Below are 26,344 nucleotides of genomic sequence, written 5' to 3'. Positions count from 1 at the left end.
CCGCAGTTTGTGTTTCCATCCTCTCTTCGACCCCGGGTGGAGCCGCATCCCCCCCGAAGGTCCCCATCACCCACCGCAGCCGCGCAGCACAGAGCCCGTCCCGCAGGGATGTCCCCATAGCGGGAGGACATCGCGCCCCATCGGGACTCGTCCTTTAGCTGGATGTGACCTCGGGAGCCGAGCTCTGCCCTTCCCCGTAGCGGGGCCGGAGGGCGGCAGCTCCGTTCCCTCCCGTCGTGCTGCTCGCTGTCAGTTCCCTCCGCGATGGCACGGGCCGGCTGAGCGGGATGCGGCCGTGACCCCCCTACATGCCGCCCCTCTCCCCTGGCAGAGGGGGCGCGGGGCAGCGCAGCACACCCAGGTTCGCACGTGGCCAGCAGTTGTGTGCCAGGCTGAGCTGGCACAGACGCACCTCTGCTTCCGGGAGATCTTTGGACTCGGTGCTGACTGAGCTGTTTGCTGTTATCTGGTTATCTAGAGAGCAGAAGCGCTCTGTGGAGAGGACAACGACCCCCGGTCTCTGCCCGGGGCCTCGGCATCCCTCCACCCAGGGGGCAAAGGCGCAGGAGGAGGGACCCGTCGCTCCGCGGCACCAAACGTCCCCTCCGCGTCCCGCAGCCCGGGCACAGCCATGCCGCCCTCCCGCTGGACCGCAGCCTGGCTGCTCCTGCTGCACGGTACGGGGCACGCAGCGCTGAGGGCCGGGCTGGGGCCGAGCGGGAGCCCGAGCTCCGGCTGAGGCTCAGAACCCCCCAGGTTGCTCCATGGGATGCTCGCAGCCCGCCGTCTCCCCCAGGACCGACATCAGGGACTGCTCCGTGGATCCACCGGTGAGCCCCTCGTACACAGCCCACACTTCCCCCAGGGGTGCTTCGATGGCCCCTGCTCAGCCCCACGCCTGTCTGTCCCCTTGTGCCACCAGTACCTGCCTCCCACGGCCACCAACAGCTCGGCACAGCTCAGCGCTCTGCGGGATGCCATGCGTGCCCGTAACATCCACGCCTACATCGTGCCCTCCACGGATGCCCACATGGTGAGCTGCCATCCCCACGTGTTGTGCCAGGGCTCCGACCTACTCTCACCTCTCCATCCCATCCACAGAGCGAGTACATTGCTGAGAGGGATGCCCGCCTGGCCTGGCTCACCGGCTTTACCGGCTCTGCAGGTGGGAGCATCCCTGCTGGGCTCTGTGCCCACCGCTGGGGGGCTGGGGGCTGATGGGGAGTGGGACTGTAGGGGAGGGGCGATGCCTGAGACCTGCTGCCCCCCAGGCACCGGCGTGGTGACGGAGGACAGAGCGGCCATGTGGACCGACAGCCGCTACTGGACGCAGGCAGAGAGGCAGATGGACTGCAACTGGGAGCTGCAGAGGACCAGTCAGTGCAGGGGGTGGGGGTGAGGGGCTGCCCCCTGCCAGAACCCTGACACACAGCTCTGCCTCACAGCCTGGATTGAGTCCATCGGGACGTGGATCATGGAGGTGGTTCCTGCAGGGGGGAACGTCAGCCTGGACCCCTTCCTCTTCTCTATCGGTAGGGTAGGCTGGCATCGAGGGGGTGCTGCCCCATAGGGTGGTCGCTGGGTGATGCAGCCCCGTGGGCCGCTCTCCCTGCAGACACGTGGCACAGCTACCAGCAGGCCCTGCAGGGTTCCGACATCAACCTGCTGCCCATGGAGACCAACCTTGTGGACCAAGTGTGGGGCAACCAGAGGCCCCCTCCACCTACCAGCCACATCTACAGCCTCCCAGAGGAGTTCACAGGTACACCTCCCACACATCTCTACCCAGTAAGGGAAGGGCTGTGTGCTGAACCCCTCCCACCCCACCCCAGGGAGCAGGTGGCAGGAGAAGGTGGCCAGGATCCAGCAGCAGATGGAGGAGCACACACGGAGTCCCACAGCCCTGCTGCTCTCAGGGCTGGAGGAGACGGCCTGTGAGTAGAGCACCAGGGCTGTGGTGCTGCCCCAGGGGCACCAGGGTGGAGGTGGGCACAGCTCTGCTGTCTGACCCCTGGCAGGGCTCTTCAACCTCCGCGGAGACGACATTCCCTACAACCCCGTCTTCTACTCCTACACTCTTCTGACCACCACCAACATCAGGTGGGCAGTGGCTGCCATGGGGCTGAGCCCCAACCCTCCTCCCTTATCCCATCAGACCACCCCCCTCCACCTGTTCCCAGTGCTCCCATCACATCCTACAGTGCCCACCCTATTGCATCCCTCCTCCAAGTCCTACATCTCACCCCTCCCAGTAACACCCAGGGGTTCCCCCCCCACACCCTCACCCCCTTCATCCCCATCACCATGTCCCCCTTCCCAGCCTGTTCGTGGACTCAGCACGGCTCACAGCAGAGGCTCGGCAGTCATTGCTCTCTGGCTGCCCGGAGCGGTGCGTGGAGCTGCTGGACTACGGGCAGGTGAGTGCCCACCTCCGTCACTACGCACAGGGCAACGTCACCATCTGGCTGGGCACTGAATACACCACCTACGGCCTCTACAGCATCATTCCCCAGGTGAGGTCTGCCACAGAACCCTGCGGGTGGGGCTGGGAGCAAGGGATGGGATGGCTGGGTCACACCGTCGTCACCTTGTGCAGGAGAAGCTGCTGGAGGACAGCTACTCCCCGGTGATGCTCGCCAAGGCTGTGAAGAACACCAAGGAGCAGGAGCTGCTGCGAGCAGCTCATGTAAGGCTGTGCCCACCCCCTCAGCCAGCAGCTCGGGGGGTACGGTGGCACCCCCCAGTACCACGAGGCTGCCCACAGGTCCGGGATGCAGTGGCTGTCATCCAATACATGCTGTGGCTGGAGAAGATGGTGCCACAGGGGAAGGTGGATGAGTTTTCAGGTGCCCGCCGCATTGATGCCCTCCGCTGGTCAGTGCAGCCTGGGGGGAGCAGCTGGCACGAGGCAGCAGGGACCCCCCCCCGGCACCTCTCCTTTCCGCTGCCTTCCAGGGCACAGCAGCACAGCCGTGGGCCCAGCTTTGAGTCCATCTCTGCCAGCGGGCTCAATGCAGCACTGGCACACTACAGGTGTGGGCATGGGGTGGGAGCTGTGCTGTGTGGGGCCACTTTGGATGGGTTCTCACCCCCCTCTTGCTCCCCAGCCCAGCCAACGGCAGCAGCCGGCAGCTGTCAGTGGATGAGATGTACCTGGCAGACACCGGCGGGCAGTATCTGTGCGTAGCATTCCCTGTCCCTGCTGTGCCCGTGGTGCAGTGGGGTGATGGGGCCCCTTTCACATCCCCTTTGCAGGGATGGCACCACGGACATCACACGCACCATGCACTGGGGCACACCAACCCCACTGCAGAAGGTACCGCACTGTGGGGTGGTCCCAGAACCATGGGGCTTGGGGGGATGTCCCACACACCACCACGCTCAGCCCCTGTCCCCTCCTAGGAAGCCTACACCCGTGTGCTGATGGGCAATATTGATCTCTCTCGCCTCGTCTTCCCATCTAACACAGCTGGTGGGTGCAGAGCCCAGTGCGCTGGGAGCAGGGCAGGGTCCCGCTGCTGCTCCCCACCCTGTTTCACCTCCTCCTCCTCCAGGGAGAACACTGGAGAACTTTGCCCGACGGGCACTCTGGGAAGTGGGGCTCAATTACGGACATGGAACCGGGCACGGCATTGGCAACTTCCTCTCAGTGCATGAGTGTAAGCACTGGGCGTGGGATGGGGGGTGGGACACATGCTGTCCCTGTGAGCCATATCCTTCCCTGTGTCCCCCACAGGGCCCGTGGGCTTCCAGTCCAACAACGTGCCATTAACTGCAGGCATGTTCACATCCATCGGTGCGTGCGCCCACCTGGCTCCTGCTGCCTTGGGGCTGTGGGGATGACCATAGGGCAGTGCCAAGGGGGCAGGTCCACAGCTTAACACCCAGGGCTCTCCAGGGCTGGGATGAGCTGGGGGTGCTGCCAGGGCTCAGGATGTGTTGGGTGTTGTCCCTAGAGCCCGGCTACTACCGGGATGGTGAGTTTGGCATCCGCATTGAGGACGTCGTGCTGGTGGTGGAGGCGCAGACCAAGGTACCGCTGTCCCCCTTCCCGGGCTCTGCATGGGGCCGGGGGGCTCGGGCACAGCGAGGGGCTGGCAGTGCCATGGGGGCTGCACCCACCTTCTGCTCTCTCCTGGCAGCACCCTACAAGTGAGAAGCCCTTCCTGACCTTCGAGGCGGTGTCCCTGGTGCCCTACGACCGCAACCTCATCGACGTCAGCCTCCTGTCGCAGGAGCACGTACGGGAACGGGACAGGCGGAGCTGCGGTGAGTGCACGGGGCTGGGGTGGGGGCGGGCACTCAGCTGGAGCCGTCTGCCTGCAGATCCAGTACCTGAACGCCTACTATGAGACCATCCGTGCGCGTGTGGGGCCGGAGCTGCAGCGGCAGCAGCTGGAGGAGGAGTATCAGTGGCTGCAGCGCAGCACAGAGCCCTTCGCGCAGAGCAGCGCTGCCTCCACCGCTGCCAGCGTGCTGGCCATCACCTCCCTCATCTCCGTGCTGCTGGCTGAGCTGCAGGCCTGATGCTGCCATCACCAGCCAGGGATGTTTCTTCTCCGTGCCACTCACTTCCTCATTGTGTCTTTTCTTTTTTAAACATTTGTGCTTTGCAATTAAACGGCGTCAATGCTGGGCGTGGGGCACCAGGGAGCCGCGGCTGCGCCCATCCCGTCGGGGCAGCTGCCTGATCGTGACCCGACCCTGCGCCCCGTGCAGGGGGTGGCCAAAGCGCGTGGCCATGGGGCGCGATGGGGACCGAGCCCTCTGCTCGGGGGCAGCGCGGAGCCCAGCAGCGGCGGTGGGGATGGGTGCGAGGGTGCGCTAATGGTGCGAGGGTGCGCTAATGGCAGCGCTCCGTGGCGCTGGGCAGGGCGGCCGCTTCGAGGAGGGCTTCCTTCCTCCTGGCCCAGGCTGCGCGCCCCAAAGCTGCGCTGCTCGGAGCTCTCATGTGACCGCCGGTTTCCTGTGCGCTTCCCAGCCGCGGTGCCGACGCTTCGGTCCGTGCCCCGCCAGGCGCTGCGCCGTGCTCCGGCAGCCAGCACCATGCTGCGCCGAAAGCCCTCCAACGCCAGCGAGAAGGAGCCGGGCCACAGGAAGGTGAGCACCGGGCTGGCCCAGGGCTGGCCCTCCTTCACTCATGGGGCACCGGGAGATGCGGTCTGTGTGTCCGGGATGATGGGATGGAGCGGGGCGGAGGTGGCACTGCCAGCAGCGCCAACCACTCCGCATCCCCACGAGCACACAGCTCAGGCTGGGAGCTGCTGGAACGTGCGGCCGCCGCCATCCAGTGCCCGCACGGCGCGGTGCGGCGGCAGGGCCGCATCCTCGGGGTGCGGCGGTGATGTGGGGCTGGGGATGCTCAGACCCCCAAGTGACCGCGGGTGACCGTGGGCACCCGTGGGGTCGTGCCGTGGGACAGCAGCTCCCCCTCCTCATCGCTCTCTGCAGCGTGGGCGGCCGCTGCCGTTTCCTGCCGGGGGCTGGCGGTGCCGCCAGGCGCAGCTCCCAGCAAGGTGTCTGCGGTCGAGGCAGCGCGAGGTTGCAGCTCCATCACGTGCATCCGCCGCTTCCTCCGGAGCTTTGCATCGGCACGGTGCCTGCGGGCACGGCCTGCAGCGGCAGCGCCGTTGCTCTTTGCTAGTCCCCGTTGCAGGGTATTCCCAAACAGAGCGGAGTGGGGTCACCGCGCCGAGGAGCTCCAGGCTGCTGGGCGAATGGGTGTGCAGCATCCCCACGGAGCAGGGCTGCCTCACAGAGCCCCGCTGGGCATCCCCACCGCTCTCACTTCCCTCTCGCTCCCTGGCTGCAGTGCTGCTGAGGGTGCAGCACAGGGCAGGGCCCCCCCCTCTTCCCCCTCCCCCCGCTCGAGCTCGCGGTTTGCCAACGCAGTGCCAGGGCTGTTGCAACACCGGCTCCTCCCCAGCGCGGGGCCGGGTGTGCAGTGAAGCTGCGGTGCCAGCTGCAGTGCTGAGAGCTGCTGTCACACAGGGATACAGAGGAGACCCTGAGAGCTTAAAGAGCAGGAGCAGGGAGAGAATAGAAAGGGTGCCCAGTGGAGCTGGAGAAAAGAAGGATGGGGTGGGGAAGATGCAAGGCCATGGCTGAGAGCAGTGCTGCCATGCTGGGGGTGAGCACAGAGCCTCCTCCGTCAGCACAAAGAGCCCTCACCCCCTCCCCACACCCCCAGCTCTCCCTGCAGCGTTCCAGCAGCTTCAAGGACTTTGCCAAATCCAAAGTCAGCTCCCCGGTGACGAGTGAGAAGGAGTTCAACCTGGAGGAGAACGTGAGCGCCTGTCCCCAACCACGGCCCTTCTCCCAGTGCCACGTGCAATGGGGCACCCAGGGGCCTGGCACTGCCCCAGTCTGGAGCCTTGGGAGCCCCCCGTGCCCTCCCCTCTGTCTCCCTGCAGATCCCCGAGGATGAGCCCAGCAGCGCAGGCCCCGAGGAGGCGGCAAGGGGAGGTGGTAGTGGGATGAAGCTGAGCAAGAAGTGGAGGGCTGTCATCTCCCGCACCATGAACCGCAAGATGGGCCGCATGGCCGTGCGGGCACTGGCCGAGGGGAAGGTGAGCACAGGGCCTGGGGCTGTGGGGCAGCCATCCCTGCTGCCCAGCACCAAGCCCGCTCCACACAGCAGGCGGAGGTGGAGGAAGAAGGGTGTCCATCCCCCCTGCCCTCAGCTGGCACGGAGGAGCCGAGCTGTGAGAAGATGCCGCTGTCCTACATGGAGATAGAGGAGGATGCACGCCCATCTGTCAGCCGCCAGCTGTCCAGTGGTGAGCACAGCCCCAGCCCTGAGCTTGGCTCTGAGTCTGACACAGGTGCTGAGCCTTCCCATCCCCTTGCAGGCAGTGAGGTGCTCAGCCCCGGCCCCACCAGCCAGGACAGCCCACGACTGGAGGACAACGGCCCTGCCTACACCGGGCCCTTCTGCGGCAGAGCCCGTGTGCACACCGACTTCACCCCCAGCCCCTACGACAAGGACTCGCTGAAGCTGCGGGTGAGGGCCAGGGGCTGTGTGGGATGTCCCATGGGAGGTGGGCACGGTGGTGGGAGGCTGAGGTTGGATATCAGGCTGCCCAAAGTGTGGCGGGGTCACCATCACCAAGGTGTTACAGAGTATGGGGATGCAGCACCGAGGGATGCTGTGATGGGCATGGTGGGGTGGGCTGTGGGGATCTGAGAGGGCTTTTCTGACCCTAATGGTGCTGCGATTCCTTGGATCAGAAAGGGGACATCATCGGCATCATTGAGAAGCCGCCTGTGGGCACCTGGACAGGGCTGCTCAACAACAAGGTGGGCTCCTTCAAGTTCATCTACGTGGATGTCATCCCCGAGGAAACAGCCCCCACCCGCAAGAGCCGGGGCCAGGGCAAGAGCAAGCGGCTCAAGCCCAAGACCCTCCATGAGCTGCTGGAGCGCATCAACCTGCAGGTGAGGGCTGGGGGGGGGCCAAGGGCAGAGCCCACCTTGCCCATGGGGACAGCAGGGGATCACATGGGTAGCCCAGGGGAGCAGTAGGAATGGGATGGGGGTCAGAGCATCATAGGAAGGAGAAGCCTGCTCCCACTCTATCCCATCCTCTGTGTCCCTCTGCTTTGTGCCTGAGGGCAGCGGGGAAGCGTGGGGTTGGAGCAGGGCTGGGTTCTTCATGGTGCTGCTTGCTACCCCAGGAGCACACCTCCACCCTGCTGCTGAATGGCTACCAGACCCTGGAGGACTTCAAGGAGCTGCGGGAGACCCACCTCAATGAGCTGAACATCACAGACCCCCAGCACCGCGCCAAGCTGCTGACAGCTGCTGAGCTCCTCCTGGATTACGACAGTAAGGGCTGGGCAGGGAATGACCCACACTGGCTCCAGCCTTGGAGATGGGGAGCAAACTGATGGCCTCGTGTTTTGTCCCCCAGCAGCAAGCAGCGAGGCAGAGGAAGGGGACGGCACTGCAGAGCAACAATCACCCTCAGAGCCCAAGGGGGACATTCCCCGGGACTCGGGCTGCTTCGAGGGATCCGAGACCCTGGACAGCAGCCGTGAGGAGGCCGAGCTGCCCAGCCCTGATGGGCAGCTGCAGGCTCTGTCCCTGCCAGAGTCCTCCTGAGCCCCCGCCGTGCTTTACAGGCTCTGGTGTGGCAGTGAACAGAGGGGAGAACTCGGTGGGATGTGGGTGAGCCCCTGGGGTGAGGCCACACTGCAGGACCCTGCGCTGCAGGTGGGTTGGTCCCCCAGGCGTGCTGCTCCAGGATGTTCTGTGCTGCCTCACACCACCATCCCACGCTGCAGGTGCTCCAGGCACCACGGGAGAGTCCCAGGGACGCTGCAGGTCTGCTCGCCAGGGCTGGGCTGTCCCGTTTCATTCACAGTTTCAAGAGCTCCTCTGGGAGCTCACATCTGCCGGGCCAAGCAAACAGCAGCACAGAGCCTGTAAGGACAGGGATCGCATGGGCAGAGCAAATGCTGCAAGCAAGCAGAAGCATCGAGGCAACATCTCTACCAGCAGGACTTTGCTTTTCCCAGCCACCACCCTCCCACAGCCAAAGCAGATGGGGAAAGTGTGCAGGAGGTTCAGCTGAGCCCTGAGAGCAGCTCAGCAGGGTACCAGGAGGCAGCCTGGGGGAGAACCCCTATGCTCCAGAGGGGCTATGTGGGGGAGGGGGCTGAGCACTGTGCTGCCTGAAGGTGAACCCATGCAGGTCCAGACACGACAGGTTGGTCCCTCCCAGCATCAGCTGCTCTGGGCATCCCTGGGAAGGGGCAGGGGAGCTGCAGCACCACTGGGGCAATGAGCTGGGCAGGAGCATGTATCACCTGTAACCAAACCCTGGGGTTGTGGAGACGGCAGCATTCAGACAGCCCAGGCCCTTACAGCTGCACTCAATCACCTCCAGCTCCCACACTGTGGGACCACTGTGTTGGACCTCTGAGCCTTGAGATTGTTCCTTTACGCTTGATCCCAATAAAAGCCTGCTCTGGCCTTCAGCCTGCTTCCTACCTACCCCAAAGGCTTGGGAATAGAGATGGGGACCAGGCAGTGCCTGTCAGTGAGGCTGCAGGCAATTTATCTTCCCAGGACCAAGCCCTGCTGCAGCGATGGCCATGTTTCAGGGAACAGCAGGACACAGGTAAGACAAGGGCTGGCTCCGGCACTGCATGGATGCGTGAGGTGCAAAGGGGGACAAGGAAGGAAGCAGCTCACTTGGGGAAGCACAGACAAACAGAGGCAGAGGCAACAGCTCAGCCATTTTCCAAAGCAATTAAGTTTCCTTTGTTGTTTAAAAAAAAAAAAAAAAAAAAAAAAAAGAAAAGAAAAAAAAAAAGAAGAAGAAAAAACAACCCTCACCCTTCCCCCACTTCCTTCACAAGAACCTGAACAGAGCAGACAGGAACCACAGGTGCAGGCAGCATCCGTGACAGCCCAGCAGGCAGCACTTGACACACTGAGTTAGAAAATAGATTAGTACACCCCCAAAAAGACACTTTGTTTTTTTTCCCCCAGCAATGACTTTGAGATTTGGCCAGTAGAGCATTGGTGCGGGCAGGAGAGGTGTGCAAGGGCAGTGGGACCGCTCCAGGAGGGACCCCAGAGCTCCTTCCAGACAGCTGTAGGGACCAGGCTGCCCTCCTCTCCATCCCACATCACTGCTGGAAGCAGCACGAGGCAGGAGGGCAGGGAAGGAGGAGTGTACTACACTGAGCACACCCAGATGGGAGGCATGGTGAGCTGCTGGGACACAGACACCTTCCCTCCAGCTCCAGCCTCTGCAGGGCCCTGGAGAGGGAGAATGGCAATGAGAAATGGGTACCAGGGTCTTCACCACCTCTCGTCCTTCCTCGTGCAGTAGGAACAGCTAGCAAAGCCCAGGGGGAGGGTGAAGGCTCTGAAAGCCGGTCAAACATGGCTGAGAAATGGGGGGGGGGAGGAGGGGGGGACAGGGGGACACAACAACACCACACAGAATTGGGCTGAGGTTGCATGGAGCAGCGGCTGAGTGGTGCAACCCAACCCAGTGGGAAGGGTGCAGGCACCCAGCAGCACCTTCAGCCCAGCATGAGGCTGGGAGACAGCTGGGCACACTGTGCACACAAAGACAAGCAGCAGGAAAGCAGGCTGCCCTCTACTCCTTCCCCCCCACACCGGTACACGTGAGCTGCAGGGAAAGATGCCAAGGAGGACCCACACCACCACTGCTCTCACACCTGCTGAGTCGTGTGAAGAGGGAGCACAGGAAGGAAACGACTTGAGAAACCACTGTCAGCAGAACACCTTCCCAGTTTTTTGGGCCCTTTTGGCACCACAATGTCTCCTGACAACCCTTGCCATGTTCACCAATAAAACAATGCCACATATTAGAGGAAGGAGGGAGGAGGGGAGAGAGAACATGACTGCCATAAATTGCTTTCCCCTTCCATCAGGATTCCTCAGCAGCAGGGCACAGGCCGGCCCTAATGTCACATCCAAGATATGGGGACTGCTCAGACCACCAAGCTGGTATTTAGCATTGAAGACAACCTGCAGAGCAAGAGTTCCTGCCTCGGCCTGCAGGGAGACCAGCCCCAGTGGTGGGGAGTGCCCCTCAGTGACCACGGTGGGCCACTGGTGCTCATTATCCTTGGCCACCATGCAAGGCCAGCACCAGCCTGCACATCGAGATGAATGACTAAAGCAAAATGGCTGTGAGGAATCATTTGCCTGCCATCCAGACCATCTCCTCCTCTCCTCAATCACTTCCAGCTTTGATTCAACAAAACAAGAAAGTTCTCCCTTTCAAGCAGAGGCTAGTGCTCTGCTTGCCCAGGAACCTGGGGTAGGGCTGGGAGCTCCCCACTTGTTAGCTGCTTCTCCTCTGGCATCTCAGTGTTGCTCAGGGATGGCACAGGGACCTGTCGAGAGAAGAAAGCAGTGACTTGCATGAAGGCACCTCTGTACAGAGTGTATCTGTGAACAAAGATGTGCCCCCGCTGCCCTGTAGCCCCTGCCTCCAGCCCCGCCAGGCAGTTCTCAGCTGTGCTTGGGAAAATGGGAAACAAAGGTCCACCACAGAGGCAGAACATCAGCTCCATGAAGATCTGGAGCACAGGATTGCTCCAGCAGGAGCAGTCTGGACTGTTTCTGCTACGGAAATAAGCAGCTTGAACCCAAGCAGGAGTAGGCCTAGCCTGTACAGAAGGGATCACTCACAGCACTCGGGTGAGGAAGGCTGCCATCCTGCTGAGTGCTGCTCTCTTCTGCCTGCCCACCAGGGCCCTGAGCAGCAGTGGGCCCTTGAGCACTGGGTCCCCGTGAGCACGTCTCCTCCTGAGCTGCATTCTCTTCTTGATGCAAAATGCCCCGTCTGTCCAAGACGCTGCAAGAACAGGATGACACTGTTAAGAGACCTGCACCTCACCTGCACCAGCTTCTCTTCCTAGCAGGAAAACTGCTGATTGAAGACAGAAGTCAAGGGAAGAGGCTCTCTGACTCCAAAACAGGCTACACACAGCCTCATCCTAGTTTACAGTGCCAATGCTTCTGCTAGGAAAATCAAGCCCACTGGAGAGCAGCCCAGTTCAGAGTGGGAGTTCACCAAAACAAGTGCCCTGGAAACAGCCTCCTTCTTCTCCACGTGCTGGCCCTGAGAGGGGGAATTCACCCCTCCCCTGCTTCTCAAAAACGCTGTTCAGGAGCACATCACTGGAAACATGCAAAGAAGGCAACACAAGGCCTTCCTCCTTGGAGCATCAGGCTGTAGCCCAAAGGAACTCCAGAAGCTCTCTGCACATGGTGCTGGGAGAAAGGCAGCCAGGTCTTGCACCCAAACAAGGGGAACTCCTCTGGGTCCCAGGATCTGGAGCAACAACAACAAGGTTTTCCATCAGTAACGTACCTGGGGGGCAGAGGCCCACAGAGTACCTCACAGCAGTTCTTCACCATGTTGCCATGGCTGTAGGGATTCTGCACACGGTTCTTCCCAGTCCAGGAACCCTTGATCTGCAACAGACAGGACACAAGATCAGGGATGCTCCATCCACACCTGTTCCCGGCTGTAGCACGAGCAGGGCAGCTCAGCAAGGTGGATGCAATGGTTGACATGCAGAGGAAGCAAAGAGAAATGGGGTGACTCAGGGGAACGGAAAGACTCTACTTACGTCTTCATTGGTTGTCTGATTCAGTGCCACCAGGAAGGTGTGGAACCCAGTTAACCCCACCACCGACCACAGGGTAAAGAAACAGATGAGCACCTCCAGTACAGTGAGAACAGTTAAGGACTGGGAATCAGGCAGAGAGTCAAACCCCAGCTGAGTCACACCACCCAGGCGCGCTGGTCCAGTTTCTTTTCTTCACTCAGGCAGTTTTCTGTTCCATACCCCCCCCAAAAGCCACTAAATTTGCTTATTACCTTGTAAATCAAGGAGGAAAGGGGGGAAGCCCTGAAAAACTCCTTAGAAAAGCCTAGGCATCAGGGCTCCATTCCCTCCATAATGCAGCCCACAATTCCCCCACCAGCTTAGGAGAAGCCAACCCCTCTGCACTGTGGGAAGGATATGTCCCTGGGGTTTCCTTCAATGTGTTCAGGAACCCAATCTTCAGAGATTCTGGCAATATAAGGAAAGAGGCATTTGGTCTCTGGGACATCACACTGAGTCCAGCTCCCTTTCACAGCCTGTTAATTCTGGGTTCACAACATCACCATCTTCCCTCACCCTCAGCCAGCCCAGCCAGACTCACTCAGTGCTACGTAGACTATGTCAAAGGTGAAGATGTAGATGGTGAGGAGTGACAGCGAGAGGATGAAGAGGTAGAAATAGCGGTAGTTCCTCTTCCCCACGCAGTTGCCCACCCAGGGACAGTGATGGTCAAAGCGCTCTGTGAAAGCAAAGATGGAAATCAGTGCTGCTCCAAAACAATCCTGTCTGTCTCCAGGTGCTTATTTCTGTGCCGTGAACTCAGAAATGTACACAGTTGACAAGGACTCTTTGGGCTAACAAGGCAATCTCCCTGCTAACTCAAGGCTCTGTATCATGCTCCCTTCCAGAGGGAGCAGTGGAGGCCAGGTAAGAGAGTATGAAACTGTTCTACTGAGTCAGTTTGCACATTAAGCTAGAATTTAAGAGCTCAGCCCCATGCACTTCTTCTCTCCCAGAGACCTGAGGTGTAATAGCTTTTACAGCACACAGATTGGCTGAAAGTTTGGGGGTTCAGTAATTCTCATTTAACCCACATGCTGCTTCACTCCTACTGGAATCATTACAACAGGGTTCAAGAGACTGTGTAAATGTCAAACAGGTGATGGATTCAAAAGGGGAATATGAGCTAATTAAGGCACATACAAAGACTAAGGGAGCTGCTATGGCAATGGGAAAGGGACAAGACAAAAAAAGGGTTGAAAGAGCACAGTCTCCCACCTAACCCAATTAGTTGTTTTCACACAAGTTGCAGCTCTTCACTGGAATCCTCCGGCCCAGCAGTTCAGTGAAACTCGAAAATGGATTGTGTATTTACACAGATAACTTAGACTTGTAGTTATTGCCAAAGAGATGCTGGCAAAGACAAACCATCTGGCTTCAGGTTTCTGAGCAAATCTCAAGCTCCTCGGGCTTAAGATGAGGCAGACTGTCCCCATCTGTTCAGACAGCACCATGCTGGTCTTCCTCCATCACTGCTGGAAGCATGTGCAGCATGAGACAGGACGCAGAAAGAGACTGCATCCGGATCTTCACCTGCTCCCTTCCAAAGGCTCTCACCAAGCACCCGGATGCAGGAGCAGCCACAGCCTCTTTTACTCACCCACACAGTTGTCACAGATGCTGCAGTGAGAGGCACGGGGTGGACGGAAGATCTTACACGTGTAGCAATACTTCAGCTTCACTATCTGGTTGTTGATCTGGAAGTTTTTAATCCGTGGGGGCGGGCGCTGACCTTGTGGCACAGTCCCATTGGTGGCCTCTGAGAGTGAGAACCAAGCAGAGATCAGACTGCTGCTACATGACCAGACTAGAGCAGTAAACTCTCCTCCCTGCTTTTCCTACCTGCTGGCTCAGAACCTGCTGGGTCTAGAGCCAGTGGATAAAGCTCTGCTCATACACTCCAGAGCCAACCTGCCAGCTTGGAGCCAGAAGAAGAGACGCCAGAGCTTTCATGAGTGTACGAGGAAGGTAAAAAACATAAAATACATAAATCACTGAGCAGACCTTCATCTGCCAAATTTCCTTTTTACTTGGAGAATTACAGGTCCTGCATCAAGCTTCCTGCACTCCTTACCAAGAGCAAACTGAGCTTATGTACACAGCTACTGACAGAGAAAACTGTGTGTGAAAAGGCTGCCAGAAAGGAACATTGCACCATCTCTCTGAGACTCAGCCAAGCAGAATTAGCCCTCAGGTTGTAAGATGCCCAGTCTGGGACTTTTGGAGGCTCAAAGGGGAATAAAGCTGTGCGGAGAAGTTAAACTATGCCAGAAACATCACAGTTTTTCCAGCCATCACCAGCTGAGCTGGTCCAGCACTCACCAATCTCCATCTCAATGAAGGCTGCTTCATCAGGCAGGGCTCTCGGGATCACTCCAGGATCACTGAAGCTCGTCCGCAGGAGTGTGGCCATGGCAAACAGGAAGAGAACAGCTGCAAACACGGGGATGGCTGGAGAGAGCTGGACTGCCAGGTACCGACACCTGCAGAAGAGGACAGGAAGCACTGAACTGGATCACAGTAAGAGCTGTCCAGGCCAGGACCTCAAATCCTGGTACATCATCGAAACGCAGACATTTCTGAAGTTGTTCAGAGCTTCCTTCTGATCCCACCACCAAAGACGCAGCATTGCTGGGGCAGCTCTAACAGCCAGCTACAACCAGAGTTGCACCATGCATTTAACCAGGCATAACACAGTAGACTTTTGATCACTTTGCTTTGTTTCCAGCTCCTGTTTTGCTCAGTCACGGGTGACAACAGAAACAAACCGCCAGCTCGAGGGATCCTGCCTAAAGGATATCCATGGTAGCCACTGCCAAGTGGGTATACCTTATAGGAGAAGCACCCAAAGGCTTTTCTGAAAGCCCACAGGCATTGACATGCACTGGAGCAATAGGAATCTCTGGCTGTCCCACATACAGGCAGCTTCCAGCACCACCTTTCCTTCTCAGGACAGATTCATGTACAAGTGCAGTGTCCCTGTGCACCAAGACACCTGGCTTCCCTGGACTTTTCTGAGGCACGGAACTCGAAAGAAGTTCCAAATGAAGTAGGAACGTTCTCCCGTGTGTGTTCCTGAGAGAGGAAACACGGCCTGAGGTTTGTTTGCTTTACGCATACAGAAAGGCCCAAGCAGAAATTTGTCTTGATAATCCTGTTGTTCGAGGCAGTGCAAAAGGACAAAGGAAAATAATCTCATTATGCCTCATGATTCTTCTGGACACCTGTAAATGTCTCCACGGGTGATTCAACACAGGCCACACAGAAGGTGTGTACAGAAATCATGGTTTAGAATGGCAACAGGCTGATACAATATACATTTTAACCTCAGTTCTTTCACCAAAGCCTGCTGTGTTGGGGTGAAGTTCTGCTCCCTTTGCAGCAACAAATTCTGCAAACTCACCCTCTGCTGCAGGAAGGCTCAACAGATTTCCACGTGCTGCTGCTCAACTCTGGCGCCTGTCCCCTGTGTGCAGCAAAGCACAGCCAGACCACACACCACAGCACGCTTTGGCCACAGTGACACGTAGGGCCCATCCCCTCAACCAGCACTGTTAATTTTAGACACTACCAGCTCTGCAGTTACTCAAAACAGCACAACCCTTGGAGTAAGGAGCTCCAAGTTTGCAAAGGCAGAGCGAGCAACGGGAGGGCTGGGCTTACTGCCTCAATGCAGCCCGAGATAACTTTGAAAGGACAAAGTCTAGAGAGAGAGCTGCAAGTCAACTTGCAATTAAACAGCAACCTTGGGTCCTGTTTTGGGAAGGAATACATTCACTCTTGCACACGATCTGTCCCAAAGGGCTGCAGAGTGACCCTTGTCCAGCTGACAGGACAGCTTTTATAGCACAACAGGAGCACGTTATGGGCTTAGAGAAAGGATTCATGAACTGCACTAAGCCAAGCTGAAACAGCGCCAGAGCTCCCAGCCTCAGCCACACACCGACACCTTCACAAGTTTCTTCAGCACAGAGATTTACTACCTGCAAGCACGTGATGTGTGCTGGGTGTGCTCCAGGCACAGAATGAAGCTTTACAGCAGAGGTCCTGTGCACAAGCACCAGCATGGATAAGATCTGCTGCTTGCCGACCACCTCCTGGGCACCTCTGCAAGGAAAGCAGCAGTGTGGGGAGGCAGAGCCGAGCCTGCACCATGCTGCTAGCACAGCACGTGGCATGGGAATGGGAAGAAGGCTGCGATTTTAGGAGATGGAAGATGAGTGCACGACTGTCCTCTCCGCTGCAGCAAGGGAAACTGCACCATGCAGAGCTGGCTGGGTCCCGGCTCAGCAGGGACGAGGAGGCAGCCAGGTACTCACTGTGCTGGGATTCTTCAGTTCATGTTTTGCAGCGTGATTAAGCTTGGTAATTCATTTACACCGCTAAGTAACAGACATTTTAAAGATCTTTTGTTTGGGAAAGCAAAGCGCCAACAGAGACATACTGTTGGGATGTCAGGATATGGCTCCTCCTCTCAGAGCAGTATCTGTGTTCTGGAGCATTTTGTCATCTAATATCAGACAATAACAGCACTATTACAACATGCCATGGGAGGGGGGTGAGAAAGACTGAAACAAAGAGACCATTAGAAAGGGGAGGGAGGAGCAGCTAGAAGCAACAGATGGAGGTGCTGCGAGTTTAAGGCTTGCTATCCTGGTGACATTGAGGCTACCTGGGAAGCCATGCTGCAGCCAGCACATCTAGCACAGCCTAGAGGGAGGGGAAAACCTGAGCAGTGTTTGCAGCACAGCACTTTGGGCTGGGGGTCATTCACCATGCTGCGGCACAGCTGGAGCTGCTGGGAGAAACCATCCCCATCAGTCAGCAGGGACAGCAAAACCACATATTGGAGTAGAGTCACACTGAGAGCACACGCTGGGTGCTCCCAATCTACCCAAACCCACATCAGCAATTAGGCAGCACCAGGGTCTGCCTGGGGAATGCTGGTGGAGCAGAAGAGTAACCTGCAAAGTGCAAGAGAAAGGGCAGGTAATGCAGAAACACAGGGCAGCTCCACACAGACACATGTCCTTACAAGCAGCATGAACCGAGCCCTGCGTGCCATCAGGTTCAGAGTACAGAGAGCATGACAACACTAACAAGCACCGATCGGCTCCTGTGCAGCTTTGGACAACACGTAACAAGAAGAGAGGGGAAAAAGCAGAGAGGAAAGCTATCTCAGCTGCACCTCCAAACAGCACAAAAACCTGAATCTCTGGGGTTTACGAAAGAAGAGTAAACAGAAGGCAAAGTCACAAGAAGGGTCAGCCCTGGCTCCTCAACTTATCAAAAAACAAAGACATTTTAATCTCTACATAGCTAAGAATGTAGGAAAAAAACCATAAAGATAAACGAGCTCGGTTATCAGAAAAGCAAACAGCAGCCCCTTCCCACAGCCAGGAGCCTGGCATGGAGGGCACTATCTTGCTGTAACATTTACAAACAGTGAGTGCTTGTGCTGGAAAGCTGAAGACAAAAGAAAAAGAGAAGTGGGTGCCTGTCACTGCAGGACAGCCCTTGCAAGGGCACCAGCAAACCGCAAAGAGAAACCTGCACAGTCAGAGGGAACATTCTATCCCTTCCTGTCCTTCCCAAAGCCGTTTCAGTAGGGCTTCACCCGTCCTTCCCATTGCATCCAACCCTGTGGGCACAGCTGGGCACCAAGCACTCGAGCACAGCAGCTTGCACACCCAATAATTGCCTCAAATAACACCAATTAAACACAATTTTATCTAACACATTATGGCTGTAGAGCAAACCCAGTGAAACAACAGGGATCGACCCCACGGGGACCAGCTCAGCCTGGGAGCAGTAGGAGCTGTGCTCTGCCCTTGGGCTTAGTGCCTGGTGCCTCTGCTCCATCAGGACAGAGGAGCCAATCTCCGGGTACAGCAGCCGGTTCCATCCTCTGGGCCTCCTCCTCTCCCCTCTAACAGCATTCCTATGTGCAGCTTTGAGGTCAAGAGAAGAAAAACATCGGACCACCCGCTCACTGGCTCTGCTGAAGCAGAGATGCGGCAGACTGGGCGGGGGGTGGAGGGGGTGGGAAGCCACCAGCAGCAGCCAAAGCAGAAAGGCTGTCATTTGGTGGCTGGGGAGGACTCCTTCTGCGAGCAGCTTATCTCGTGACGTGTGATGCCAGTCGGCAACAGATCCACACCACGGCGTTTGTAATCGGAGCCAGCGCGGCACGGCGGTGAGCACTGAGCTGGTGAGCACTGAGCTGCGGTGCTGGCTGGCTGCAGGCACCTCCAGCCTCACTCAGCCAAGGTGTGACTGCGCAAGTGATTCAGCTGAAAGGAACAAGCGCTCCAAAGAGGCACCCTGCAGTCAGCACACAAGGACTGAAAGGACTCCTCCACCCAGCAGGCTGCTTGTCTTTGCAATCGAACCCTACCGACCCCAACTGGTCCACTGTAGAACAAACTTGGGGGGGGGGGAATGGTGGATTTCTGTGCAAATGCCAAATCTGAATCTGAAAGGAATGAGTAACACACCCAGCGAACAGATAGATGAAAGCCAAGGCCCTCTGGCTGGAGCACCCTAACGCACACAGACAACACAAAGGGTAACCAGGGCACCAGCACCAGACTGTCAGCCTTCGCAGCAGGGTTAGCAAAACAGAAACACTGTGGAATGTTTCTGGTTTGGAAGACAACATTGCAGTCCTCTCCCACATACAAAAAGCCACCGACAATTTCATAACAAAAGCATCTCGCTCAAACAGAGCGCTTTAAGGCATCGTGCTTCGAGATCACCACATCAATCTTTTGGGTTTCTCCAGCCTCTCCCTCACCTGCACAACCCCACATCGTTCTGCTCCTGGCTGCACTGCTGTCACTACCAGCACGTGCAGGGCTATGGACATAGGGCACTTCTACTTTATAAGCAGAAGGAGGCACAGACTAGGAACAGGCTCCGCAGGGAGCGGGAGCAATTACCACTGCCACTAAGTTCTTCAGGAGTATTAACACTTAGTAATTGTTCCTGCAAGGCAGGAAGTCTTAGCCCCATTTTTTGGATAGGGCATCATCAGGAAGCAGTGTCATTGTTCACCTATGACACTGAGTCAGGAATCATTTCAGGAGCCCAGCAGCTTGTGTTACAGCTGTTACAGTGATGCTCGCTGCAAAGCCATGCAGCAACTAAGCAGAAAAGCCAATCTGGTACCAAACTGGGGCCTGACAGCAGGCACTACCCGTTGGCTGGGACATGAGAGAGTCTCCTTGGGGTTCCAGAAAGCCCTTCTGAGGCCACATCCATAACACAGAGGGCAATGTCAGGCCAGAGGAAGCTGAGGCCATTTCTCTGGGCTGGGGCAACCTGGCACCTGGGCTATTGATTTGGGAGGACAACCAGAAGAACAAACAGGTTCCTCCATTCACCTTGCTGCCTTAAAGAGCTTTTGTGTTACACAACACCAGGACTTCACCGCTCTGAGACCAACAAAAACACGCTGACGGAGACTGAGGAAGGAAAGTTCTCTTGTTGTAGAAGCTGACGTCTCCTGATCAGGCCAAAAAGCTGTCCTGCCCCCTCACACAACAGCAGCACTCAGCCAAACACATGCTACGGACTATTTTTTTGGGGGGATCAGCACACAGCTAGGCTGCCCCCACAAGAGATGGCCCTGGGAAGGGGAGAGGTCCCGTCCGTTGGGCAGAGCCCACCCGTAAGGGCTGCAGGGCCTCACCACATGCTGCCAGTGGTTCTGGGGTGGTGGGATGGGTGCAGACCCCTCTCCCTCTGCTGTCAGACTGCATCGATGCCTCGCCGGGCCCCATCCCCTCGCTCTTTGCCAAGGCCACAGGCCCATCGCAGTGATGGGAAGAAGGGCACAAAGCCCCATCGGGCCCCCCCAGCACAGCAGCATGCTGCCAGCAGGTCCCCACCCAACTCCCTCCCCCCCTCGTCCCCCCCCAGCACTCACTCGAAGGCGAAGAAGAGGGCACAGGTGCCAAGGATGAGGAAGAGCGTCAGGTAGAAGATGCCCTTCTGCCGGGCCATCATGATGCGGCCATCGCAGCAGAAGGTGTTCCTGCCCGGCAGCTTCTCCCATTTCCGTACCACCTTCTTCCTCGCCACCATCACCGACATGGCGGGGCCGTCAACGGGGCCGCCGCTCGGCCGGGCGCTGCCGCTCCGCCGCCCCCGGCATCGTCGGGCCCGACTGGGCCGGGCTGTGCTGGGTCGGGAGCTGCGAGGAGAGGAGAGGAAAGGAGAGGAGAGGAGAGGAGAGGAGAGGAGAGGAGAGGAGAGGAGAGGAGAGGAGAGGAGAGGAGAGGGCGGCTCAGCACGGGAGGGGGGGGGTCGTCACGCCAACATCACCCCCCCATCCCCCTCCTTTCTCAGGGGTGTCGCTATGGCAACCCGCGGTTGGGTGTGTGCTGGGGAAAGCCCCGGGCACAACGAGCGCGACTCCGGCCCGCGGGAAACGGGACGGGACGGAAGGGACGAGGGAAGAGAGAGGAGGAGGAGGAGGAGCGGACGCGGCCCCGCTCACCCCGGGCGGTGCCGGCAGCCCCAGACCGGGCCGACGGCAGCTCAGCGCCGCGGGAGGGGCCGCCACGCCCCGCGACGCCGCTGTGGGAGCGGCCGGGCCCGCCATTGGTCCAGGGCCGCTCGGCGCCCCGCCTCCCCGCTGCTCTCCTCGCTCTCCCATTGGTCAGGCGCGGTGTCCATCTCCGGCTGTTACCGACGCTCCGGTGCGAACAAGGGGGGGCGGGGCTGGGGGCCGGGCTCGGCACGTGGCGGGGGCGGGGCCGGGCGATGCCGGGGACCCCGGAGGGCGGGTAGGAGACGAAGAGGAACGGGACGGAAAGGGAAAGGGCGAACCTGTCTCGTAGCGTCACGTCGAGCCGCTGCAGCCAGCAGTTCGCCAGCAGTTCGCCAGCAGTTCGCCAGCAGTTCGCCCGCCACACCCGCAGCGCGGCCCCGTGGGCCTAACGCCGCCGTTCGGCCGCGGCTCCGCCCGCTGCCATGGCAGCCGTGACGTCACGGAGCGGGCGGAAGTGCGGATCCTCGTGCGGGGCGGAAGCGGCGCGCTTTACGGCACTTTGCGACGCCATGGCGGAGGAGTGGCTGGGCGCCGAGGCGGCGGGGAGCGGCAGCGAGGAGGAGGAGGAGGAGGAGGTGAGCGGGATCCGCGGGGAGGGGCGGGGCTGCGCTCACCGGCATCGGGCGCTCCGCTGATCCGCGGGGTCTGGTGGGAGCAGCGAGTGGGGCTGGGGCCGGGGCTGGGCCTCACCCGCTCAGGCCTTGCCCCGGTGACCGTGTGCTTGGTGCGGCAGCAGCAGGAGGATGGAGAGCGGCGGCACCAGCAGCTCCTGGAGGCGGTCAGTGCCCTCACCGGGAGGAAGCGGTGAGTGCGGGGCTTCGAGTCCTGCTGCTGCGGCAGCACGTGGCGGGGCGCTGCGCTCCCAGCGGTGACTCAACGTGTCGTATTTATCGTCCCGGCAGGAGGAAGCTGGCCGAGCGCTCCGAGCCCAGTGCGCAGGTGTCCGAGTTCAACGTTAGCTGTAAAGGTGGGGGCCCTCCCTGCTTCCCCTATGGAGGAGGACGCTCTCCATCTGCTGGGGAGAACACTGATACGCTGTGGTGGGCTTTGGGGTGAAGGTGCCTCTCCATGGTGCTGCCCCACTCGGTGGCACCGTGGTGGTGCTGATGCACGAGGTCTCTTGTAGGTGCCGGGGAGAAACTTGTCCTGTCCGAGCTCCTGCAGCCCATCCATGGCCGCTCTGCCCTGAGTGGTGTGAAGAAGGAGTTCAGCAGAGTGAAGCAGAAGAAAGCAGTGGAGCTGCCGCTCAGCAAGGAGGAAGCAGAGCGGGTATGCAGGGCTGCAGGCAGACAGCACAGTGAAGGCATCCCTGCCTTAAGGGACGCTCTTTTAGCCCCTCTGTGCTATCTGCATCTCTCTTATTGTCAGACGTGTCTTGTTCCACAGATCAGCTTCTCTGCTCACTTTTTTTTCTTTCTTGCTCTCATCTGCAGGTAGTGAGGGAGGCTGCCTATGTCAAGAGCTCTAAAGATGTTGGCAAGTGGCAGCCAGTTGTACTGCAGAACCGCCGAGCAAAGCAGCTGGTTTTCCCTCTGAAGGAGGAGATTGTGGCGGTTGCCCCCCTGGAGCAAGTGGTTTCAGCATGGAAGGTGGGTGCTGCCACATGCCCAGCATTGCCATCTCTTGGGCACAGTTTTCCCCCCTGCCTTTATTTAGCACTCAGCACATCAGCTAAGCCTGTTGTTTCCTAGTCCCTCTCCTGACCTAGGTGCCTGCTCATAGCACTCAGCCATTTCTCTTTGAGATGAAGGGTTTGGTTCACAAAAGGCTGTGTACCTATAAATTTTGGCTATTTTTCTAGTGTTGAACACAAGTTCCCTTGAAGTTTGCATTGCTTCTCAGGAGAGTTACTCATCCCTGGAGAGCTTTCCCAGGTCAGGGCAGTCTTTATCAAGCTCCCAGCTCAACAAGAACCCTTCTGTCTGTGCAAGGATTTCTCCTTGTTCCCCGTTGGGCCTGGGACTTTGGCTTGTTTGTGCCCTCCTATGGGGGTGCTCTGGCATCAGGAAGGATGGGAAGGTGTGTGTGGGTGTCTCTTCCTGCAGTCATTTGTGTCTCGTCTAGTCTCACTGCCTATTCTGTCCCACCAACAGCCTCGAACTCCCCTGGAGCAGGAGATCTTTGGTCTGCTCCACAAAACACAGCAGCCCATCACAGACCCGCTCCTGACACCACAGGAGAAAGCCTCACTGCAGGCAATGAGCTTGGAGGAGGTGAGTGTTTCTTTCTTCTGCTGCACTGTGGTTATGAAGGCTTCTTCCTTCATGCTTTCCCTTGCGCTGTGTTTGCTGGCAGGCCAAGCGGCGGCGAGCAGAGCTTCAGAAGGCTCGAGTCCTGCAGTCCTACTATGAAGCCAAGGCTCGTCGAGAGAAAAAGATCAAGAGCAAGAAGTAAGGCTATAGAATTGCTGGGCTCGGTGATCTGGGGCCCAATGCTTGAGAGAGAGTGGTTAAAGGGTAGAGGGAAGCAGAGAGTCAAGTTGAAATGTTGCCGGGAAGCTGTGCGTCTTCATGCACAGAACAGTGCTCCCTTGCCAAAGCAGAGGCTGGGTGCCTGTGCCAGGTCTCACTCCTCAACTGTCTGCTCTTGTGCTGCAGGTACCATCGTGTGCTGAAGAAAAGCAAGAGACGCAAGGCCTTAAAGGATTTTGAGATGCTGCAGAAGTCAGACCCTGAGGCTGCCTTGGCAAAGCTAGAAGAACTGGATCAGCTCAGGATGGAGGTTCTGCTTGCTTGCTTCTCCTTCATTGTTTGGGAAGTCCCTACTCCTGAGAGTGTTCTTTCTGATGCTTCTCTTTGCCTCTGCCTCAGGAGCGGATGAGTCTCAAACACCAAAACAAGGGGAAATGGGCCCGCTCGCGGGCCATTATGGCCAAGTATGACCTGGAGGTGAGGTGCAGCTTGGGAAAGGGGAAGACAGCTGAGAGCGGGGCAAGTAAGTGGGCATGTTTTTTCTGGCCTGTGTTGGAAACATCTCGATCCCATGCCAGGCTCGCAAGGCCATGCAAGAGCAGCTGGCCAGGAACAAGGAGCTGATGCAGAAGGTGCGGGTGGAATTGCCTGAGGAGGAGCCAGCTGATGTGCCTGAGGAGGACCTCACTTCTACAGCCGTCGTCCCTCCTGTCTCTGTGGGAGCAAACAAAGCAAATCCCTGGATGCTGGGCAAGCCCAGTGACCCAGCCCAGGAGCCTGACGTGCCAGAGGACCTTGGAGATGCTGTAGTGCCAGTTGCTGTAGAGAGCAAGGAGATGTCAGAGGAGGAGGAAGAGCTGTCAGAAGAGGAAGCACTGCTACAAGACTTTCAGCAGAAACGGCAAGCATGGCAGCAGCAGGCAGGGAGTCCTGAACAGCACAGCAAGGAGCTCACAGTCCTGCCTGGTGTCTGCAGTGTCACAGAGCAAGGTGGGTCATTAGGGCTTGTATTGGCAGTAACTATGCTGGTATTAACAAGGATAGCAATTACAAGCAAAATGGTAGAAATACAGAAGATATAAGGAAAAGGGAACTCACCAGAGCTGAGGCAATCCTCCCTGGTGAGCGATCTCCAAGAGATGCTGCCTCAGTGAGGGTCAGCCCTTAAATGAGGTCTCAGAGGAGGTGGAGTCGAACTCCACCCCTCCAGGGAGCACAGCTACATAACTTTCACCTGTGCTCCCACAGCTGACCCCACACTTGCCTCAGCTGATCAATCAGTGGTTCACATTGTGATCTCCCATACAGGGCTGCATTTTCACTCACAGTCCTTCTCTTTTCTCTCCTGTTCATGAGGTGGATGTTTCTCCACTGTTCCCTTGTGTAGGTGCTGATGAAACAGAAGTTCCTGAACAACTGCCAGGGGATGGCTCCATCCACCCGGTCAGTGTTGAGGAGCAGGCAAGCCCAGTGATTGAGGTGCCTCCTCAGGCCCAGGAGGAGCCCTTGCTGTCAGAGCAGCTTCACCGTGTGCAGACAATGGAAGACATTGAAGCTTTGGCCTCCGAGGAGCTCATAGCAGAGCAGGAGAAGCCACAGGCTGTGGGCACGGAGAAGCCAGCACACCCTCAGGAGAAAGGCAGAGCTGCACCAAAGCCTGCCAAGAAACCAGCAACCAAGAAGAAAATGATCAACTTGCAGTCTGTGCTGTCTGGAAAGGTCCAGGAGGCTCAGTGCCCCAGCTTACCTGTAGTCATCGTGGAAGAGGTGAGCAGTGTGGGGCTGTCCTGGGCTTGGGGCCATGCTGTCTGCAGAGCTGTAACTCCCATCTCTGCAGGAGGGTGGCTTTGACCAGCGAGGAGTGATCACGGAGGCCTTTGCTGGGGACGATGTGGTCGCTGACTTCAATCAGGAGAAACGTAAAGCAGAGCAGGCTGCGAAGCCACAGCCACTGAACCTGGTTCTGCCAGGCTGGGGCGAGTGGGGAGGCACCGGCCTGAAGCCCAGCAAAAAGAAAATAAAACGGTATGTGTGGATGGGCTGCAGCAACATACCTCAGCCCTGCTGCAGAATCTGATGTCCTCACCTGTCTGGCAGGTTTCTGATCAAGCCGGCCCCAGCACCTCCCAGGAAGGACCAGCATTTGCCCCACGTTATCATTAGTGAGCAGCGCAACATCCACGCAGCAGCACATCAGGTGGGTGCTGGAGCTGGCCTGAGCTTTGGGCAGAAGCTTCCCTGCTTGTAAAAGAGCCATTTAGTTTTGACAGCCCTCAGGGGACGGTGAAAGAGGTGGAATTTACAGACCTGTTCCCTTGAGTACTCTTGTATCAGCTGTCCTGAGGCTTACCAAACATCAGACTTAAGGGAGGAGGGGATCGTGGGGCAGGGGCTGAGCAGGTCATGGTGTGGTGGATGTCGATGTCTGCATGGGATGAAAGCAGCCCCGGAGTGCAGGGCCAGGTCACTGGCAGCGTCACCCTCTCTGCTGTCTCCCTGCAGGTCAGCGAGCTGCCTTTCCCCTTTGAGAAGCACCAGCAATTTGAGCGATGCATCCGGACGCCTGTGGGCTCTACGTGGAACACACAGCGTGCCTTCCAGAAGCTCACCACCCCCCGTGTTGTCACAAGGGCAGGCCACATCATCCAGCCTCTCTCTGCTGAGGATGTCCCTTCCATGGCCACCACAGCTGACAGTGGAACCAAACTGGCACTCGAAACCCCACCTGAACAGCACAAGCAGTTCTCTCGCCACCCCCGCAAGAGAGCACGATAGTTTGTGGGTGCCAGGCCTGGCCCCTGTGGCACTGGGGAGCAGGTGGGGGCCATGTTCCAGGGCTTCCCTCTTACAGAGAGGCTCCTGGTTCTGTCTTAGGGCTTTTTAACTTGGCAATAAAAATGCTGGGCTGCCGTGTGTGTGCAGTCTGTGTGGCTGTCCCAGGGACAGGACAGCTGGTGCCCTCGTGCCTGTCCTTGGGGCCCGACGCAGGGCAGGCCTCTGTGTCCCACAGTAATGTGAACAGCTTGCTGCAGGTCAGGCTGCTGGGGTGTAGCTTGGGAGTGGAATGGAGGTGGAGCCACCACTGCCCCAGCCCTGTTAGCGCTCAGCTGGATCTCATCTGCCTCTAGCTTTTGTCTTTAATACTTTCATTTTTTTCACATACAATTTCATCGGACTTCCAGCCTGCTCCACGTGGTAACGTTTCTCCT

The 26,344-nt window shown here is 58.3% G+C and overlaps 4 protein-coding genes across 11 annotated transcripts; 3 read left to right on the top strand and 1 right to left on the bottom strand.

The window, feature by feature from the left end:
• Positions 1 to 445: 445 nt before the first annotated feature.
• On the top strand, positions 446 to 4,621 carry XPNPEP2 (X-prolyl aminopeptidase 2). Of its 2 annotated transcripts, XM_015860055.3 has the most exons (21): positions 446 to 677; positions 757 to 830; positions 923 to 1,033; positions 1,102 to 1,165; positions 1,272 to 1,376; positions 1,446 to 1,532; positions 1,616 to 1,762; positions 1,833 to 1,934; positions 2,019 to 2,100; positions 2,321 to 2,513; positions 2,597 to 2,686; positions 2,765 to 2,874; positions 2,956 to 3,033; positions 3,108 to 3,179; positions 3,256 to 3,316; positions 3,403 to 3,472; positions 3,555 to 3,659; positions 3,737 to 3,796; positions 3,957 to 4,033; positions 4,143 to 4,241; positions 4,327 to 4,621. In XM_015860055.3, exons 1-21 carry the CDS (start codon positions 632 to 634, stop codon positions 4,525 to 4,527), a joined length of 2,034 nt encoding a protein of 677 aa, XP_015715541.3. In that variant the 5' UTR covers positions 446 to 631; the 3' UTR covers positions 4,528 to 4,621. The 2 variants fall into 2 exon arrangements, 1 of the variants encoding a protein (XP_015715541.3); XR_014945104.1 differs by lacking the exons at positions 3,737 to 3,796; positions 4,327 to 4,621 and having other exon boundaries at positions 4,143 to 4,183.
• An 8-nt stretch (positions 4,622 to 4,629) lies between these two features.
• Positions 4,630 to 8,981, top strand: SASH3 (SAM and SH3 domain containing 3). Of its 4 annotated transcripts, none has more exons than XM_085544484.1 (8): positions 4,630 to 5,100; positions 6,191 to 6,286; positions 6,414 to 6,569; positions 6,641 to 6,779; positions 6,852 to 7,003; positions 7,231 to 7,437; positions 7,677 to 7,827; positions 7,916 to 8,981. In XM_085544484.1, the coding sequence occupies exons 1-8, from the start codon at positions 4,630 to 4,632 to the stop codon at positions 8,101 to 8,103; spliced, it is 1,560 nt and encodes a 519-aa protein (XP_085400610.1). In that variant the 3' UTR covers positions 8,104 to 8,981. The 4 variants fall into 4 exon arrangements, with proteins under 4 accessions (XP_085400610.1, XP_015715544.2, XP_015715543.2 ...); XM_015860058.3 differs by having other exon boundaries at positions 7,913 to 8,981; XM_015860057.3 differs by having other exon boundaries at positions 6,638 to 6,779.
• A 1,273-nt stretch (positions 8,982 to 10,254) lies between these two features.
• ZDHHC9 (zDHHC palmitoyltransferase 9) lies at positions 10,255 to 20,808 on the bottom strand. Its single transcript, XM_085544485.1, is given in 10 exon segments — positions 10,255 to 10,883; positions 11,182 to 11,347; positions 11,867 to 11,970; positions 12,129 to 12,336; positions 12,473 to 12,575; positions 12,709 to 12,846; positions 13,768 to 13,926; positions 14,490 to 14,650; positions 20,098 to 20,364; positions 20,671 to 20,808. Coding segments are annotated over 9 exon segments (1,311 nt in total). The 5' UTR covers positions 20,265 to 20,364; positions 20,671 to 20,808; the 3' UTR covers positions 10,255 to 10,778.
• An 82-nt stretch (positions 20,809 to 20,890) lies between these two features.
• Positions 20,891 to 26,044, top strand: UTP14A (UTP14A small subunit processome component). Of its 4 annotated transcripts, none has more exons than XM_085544483.1 (14): positions 20,891 to 21,299; positions 21,464 to 21,528; positions 21,627 to 21,691; positions 21,851 to 21,993; positions 22,158 to 22,313; positions 22,818 to 22,937; positions 23,020 to 23,114; positions 23,322 to 23,445; positions 23,535 to 23,612; positions 23,714 to 24,125; positions 24,523 to 24,902; positions 24,973 to 25,160; positions 25,233 to 25,332; positions 25,638 to 26,044. In XM_085544483.1, exons 1-14 carry the CDS (start codon positions 21,147 to 21,149, stop codon positions 25,908 to 25,910), a joined length of 2,352 nt encoding a protein of 783 aa, XP_085400609.1. In that variant the 5' UTR covers positions 20,891 to 21,146; the 3' UTR covers positions 25,911 to 26,044. The 4 variants fall into 4 exon arrangements, 3 of the variants coding, with proteins under 3 accessions (XP_085400609.1, XP_085400608.1, XP_085400607.1); XM_085544482.1 differs by having other exon boundaries at positions 20,898 to 21,299; positions 21,461 to 21,528; XR_014945103.1 differs by having other exon boundaries at positions 21,059 to 21,300; positions 21,456 to 21,528; positions 24,492 to 24,902.
• The last annotated feature ends 300 nt before the right edge of the window (positions 26,045 to 26,344 follow it).

This window comes from Coturnix japonica, chromosome 4 (genome assembly GCF_054131305.1).
Source record: "Coturnix japonica strain WE chromosome 4, WE-NBRP24, whole genome shotgun sequence".
Classification (NCBI taxonomy): domain Eukaryota; kingdom Metazoa; phylum Chordata; class Aves; order Galliformes; family Phasianidae; genus Coturnix; species Coturnix japonica.
This window is presented reverse-complemented; position numbering and strand designations above follow the sequence as displayed.

Excerpts from the sequence above, each read along its gene's own strand:
- XPNPEP2 (XM_015860055.3), top strand. The coding sequence starts at position 632 with ATGCCGCCCTCCCGCTGGACCGCAGCCTGGCTGCTCCTGCTGCACG. Across the intron at positions 1,533-1,615 it reads CCCCTTCCTCTTCTCTATCG|ACACGTGGCACAGCTACCAG; the intron begins GTAGGGTAGGCT and ends CTCTCCCTGCAG. Across the intron at positions 4,034-4,142 it reads TGGTGGAGGCGCAGACCAAG|CACCCTACAAGTGAGAAGCC; the intron begins GTACCGCTGTCC and ends CTCTCCTGGCAG.
- SASH3 (XM_015860056.3), top strand. The coding sequence starts at position 4,630 with ATGCTGGGCGTGGGGCACCAGGGAGCCGCGGCTGCGCCCATCCCGTCG. Across the intron at positions 6,287-6,413 it reads AGTTCAACCTGGAGGAGAAC|ATCCCCGAGGATGAGCCCAG; the intron begins GTGAGCGCCTGT and ends GTCTCCCTGCAG. Across the intron at positions 6,570-6,637 it reads GGGCACTGGCCGAGGGGAAG|CAGGCGGAGGTGGAGGAAGA; the intron begins GTGAGCACAGGG and ends CGCTCCACACAG.
- UTP14A (XM_085544481.1), top strand. The coding sequence starts at position 21,147 with ATGGCAGCCGTGACGTCACGGAGCGGGCGGAAGTGCGGATCCTCGTGC. Across the intron at positions 21,300-21,457 it reads AGGAGGAGGAGGAGGAGGAG|CAGCAGGAGGATGGAGAGCG; the intron begins GTGAGCGGGATC and ends TTGGTGCGGCAG. Across the intron at positions 21,692-21,850 it reads GTTCAACGTTAGCTGTAAAG|GTGCCGGGGAGAAACTTGTC; the intron begins GTGGGGGCCCTC and ends GGTCTCTTGTAG.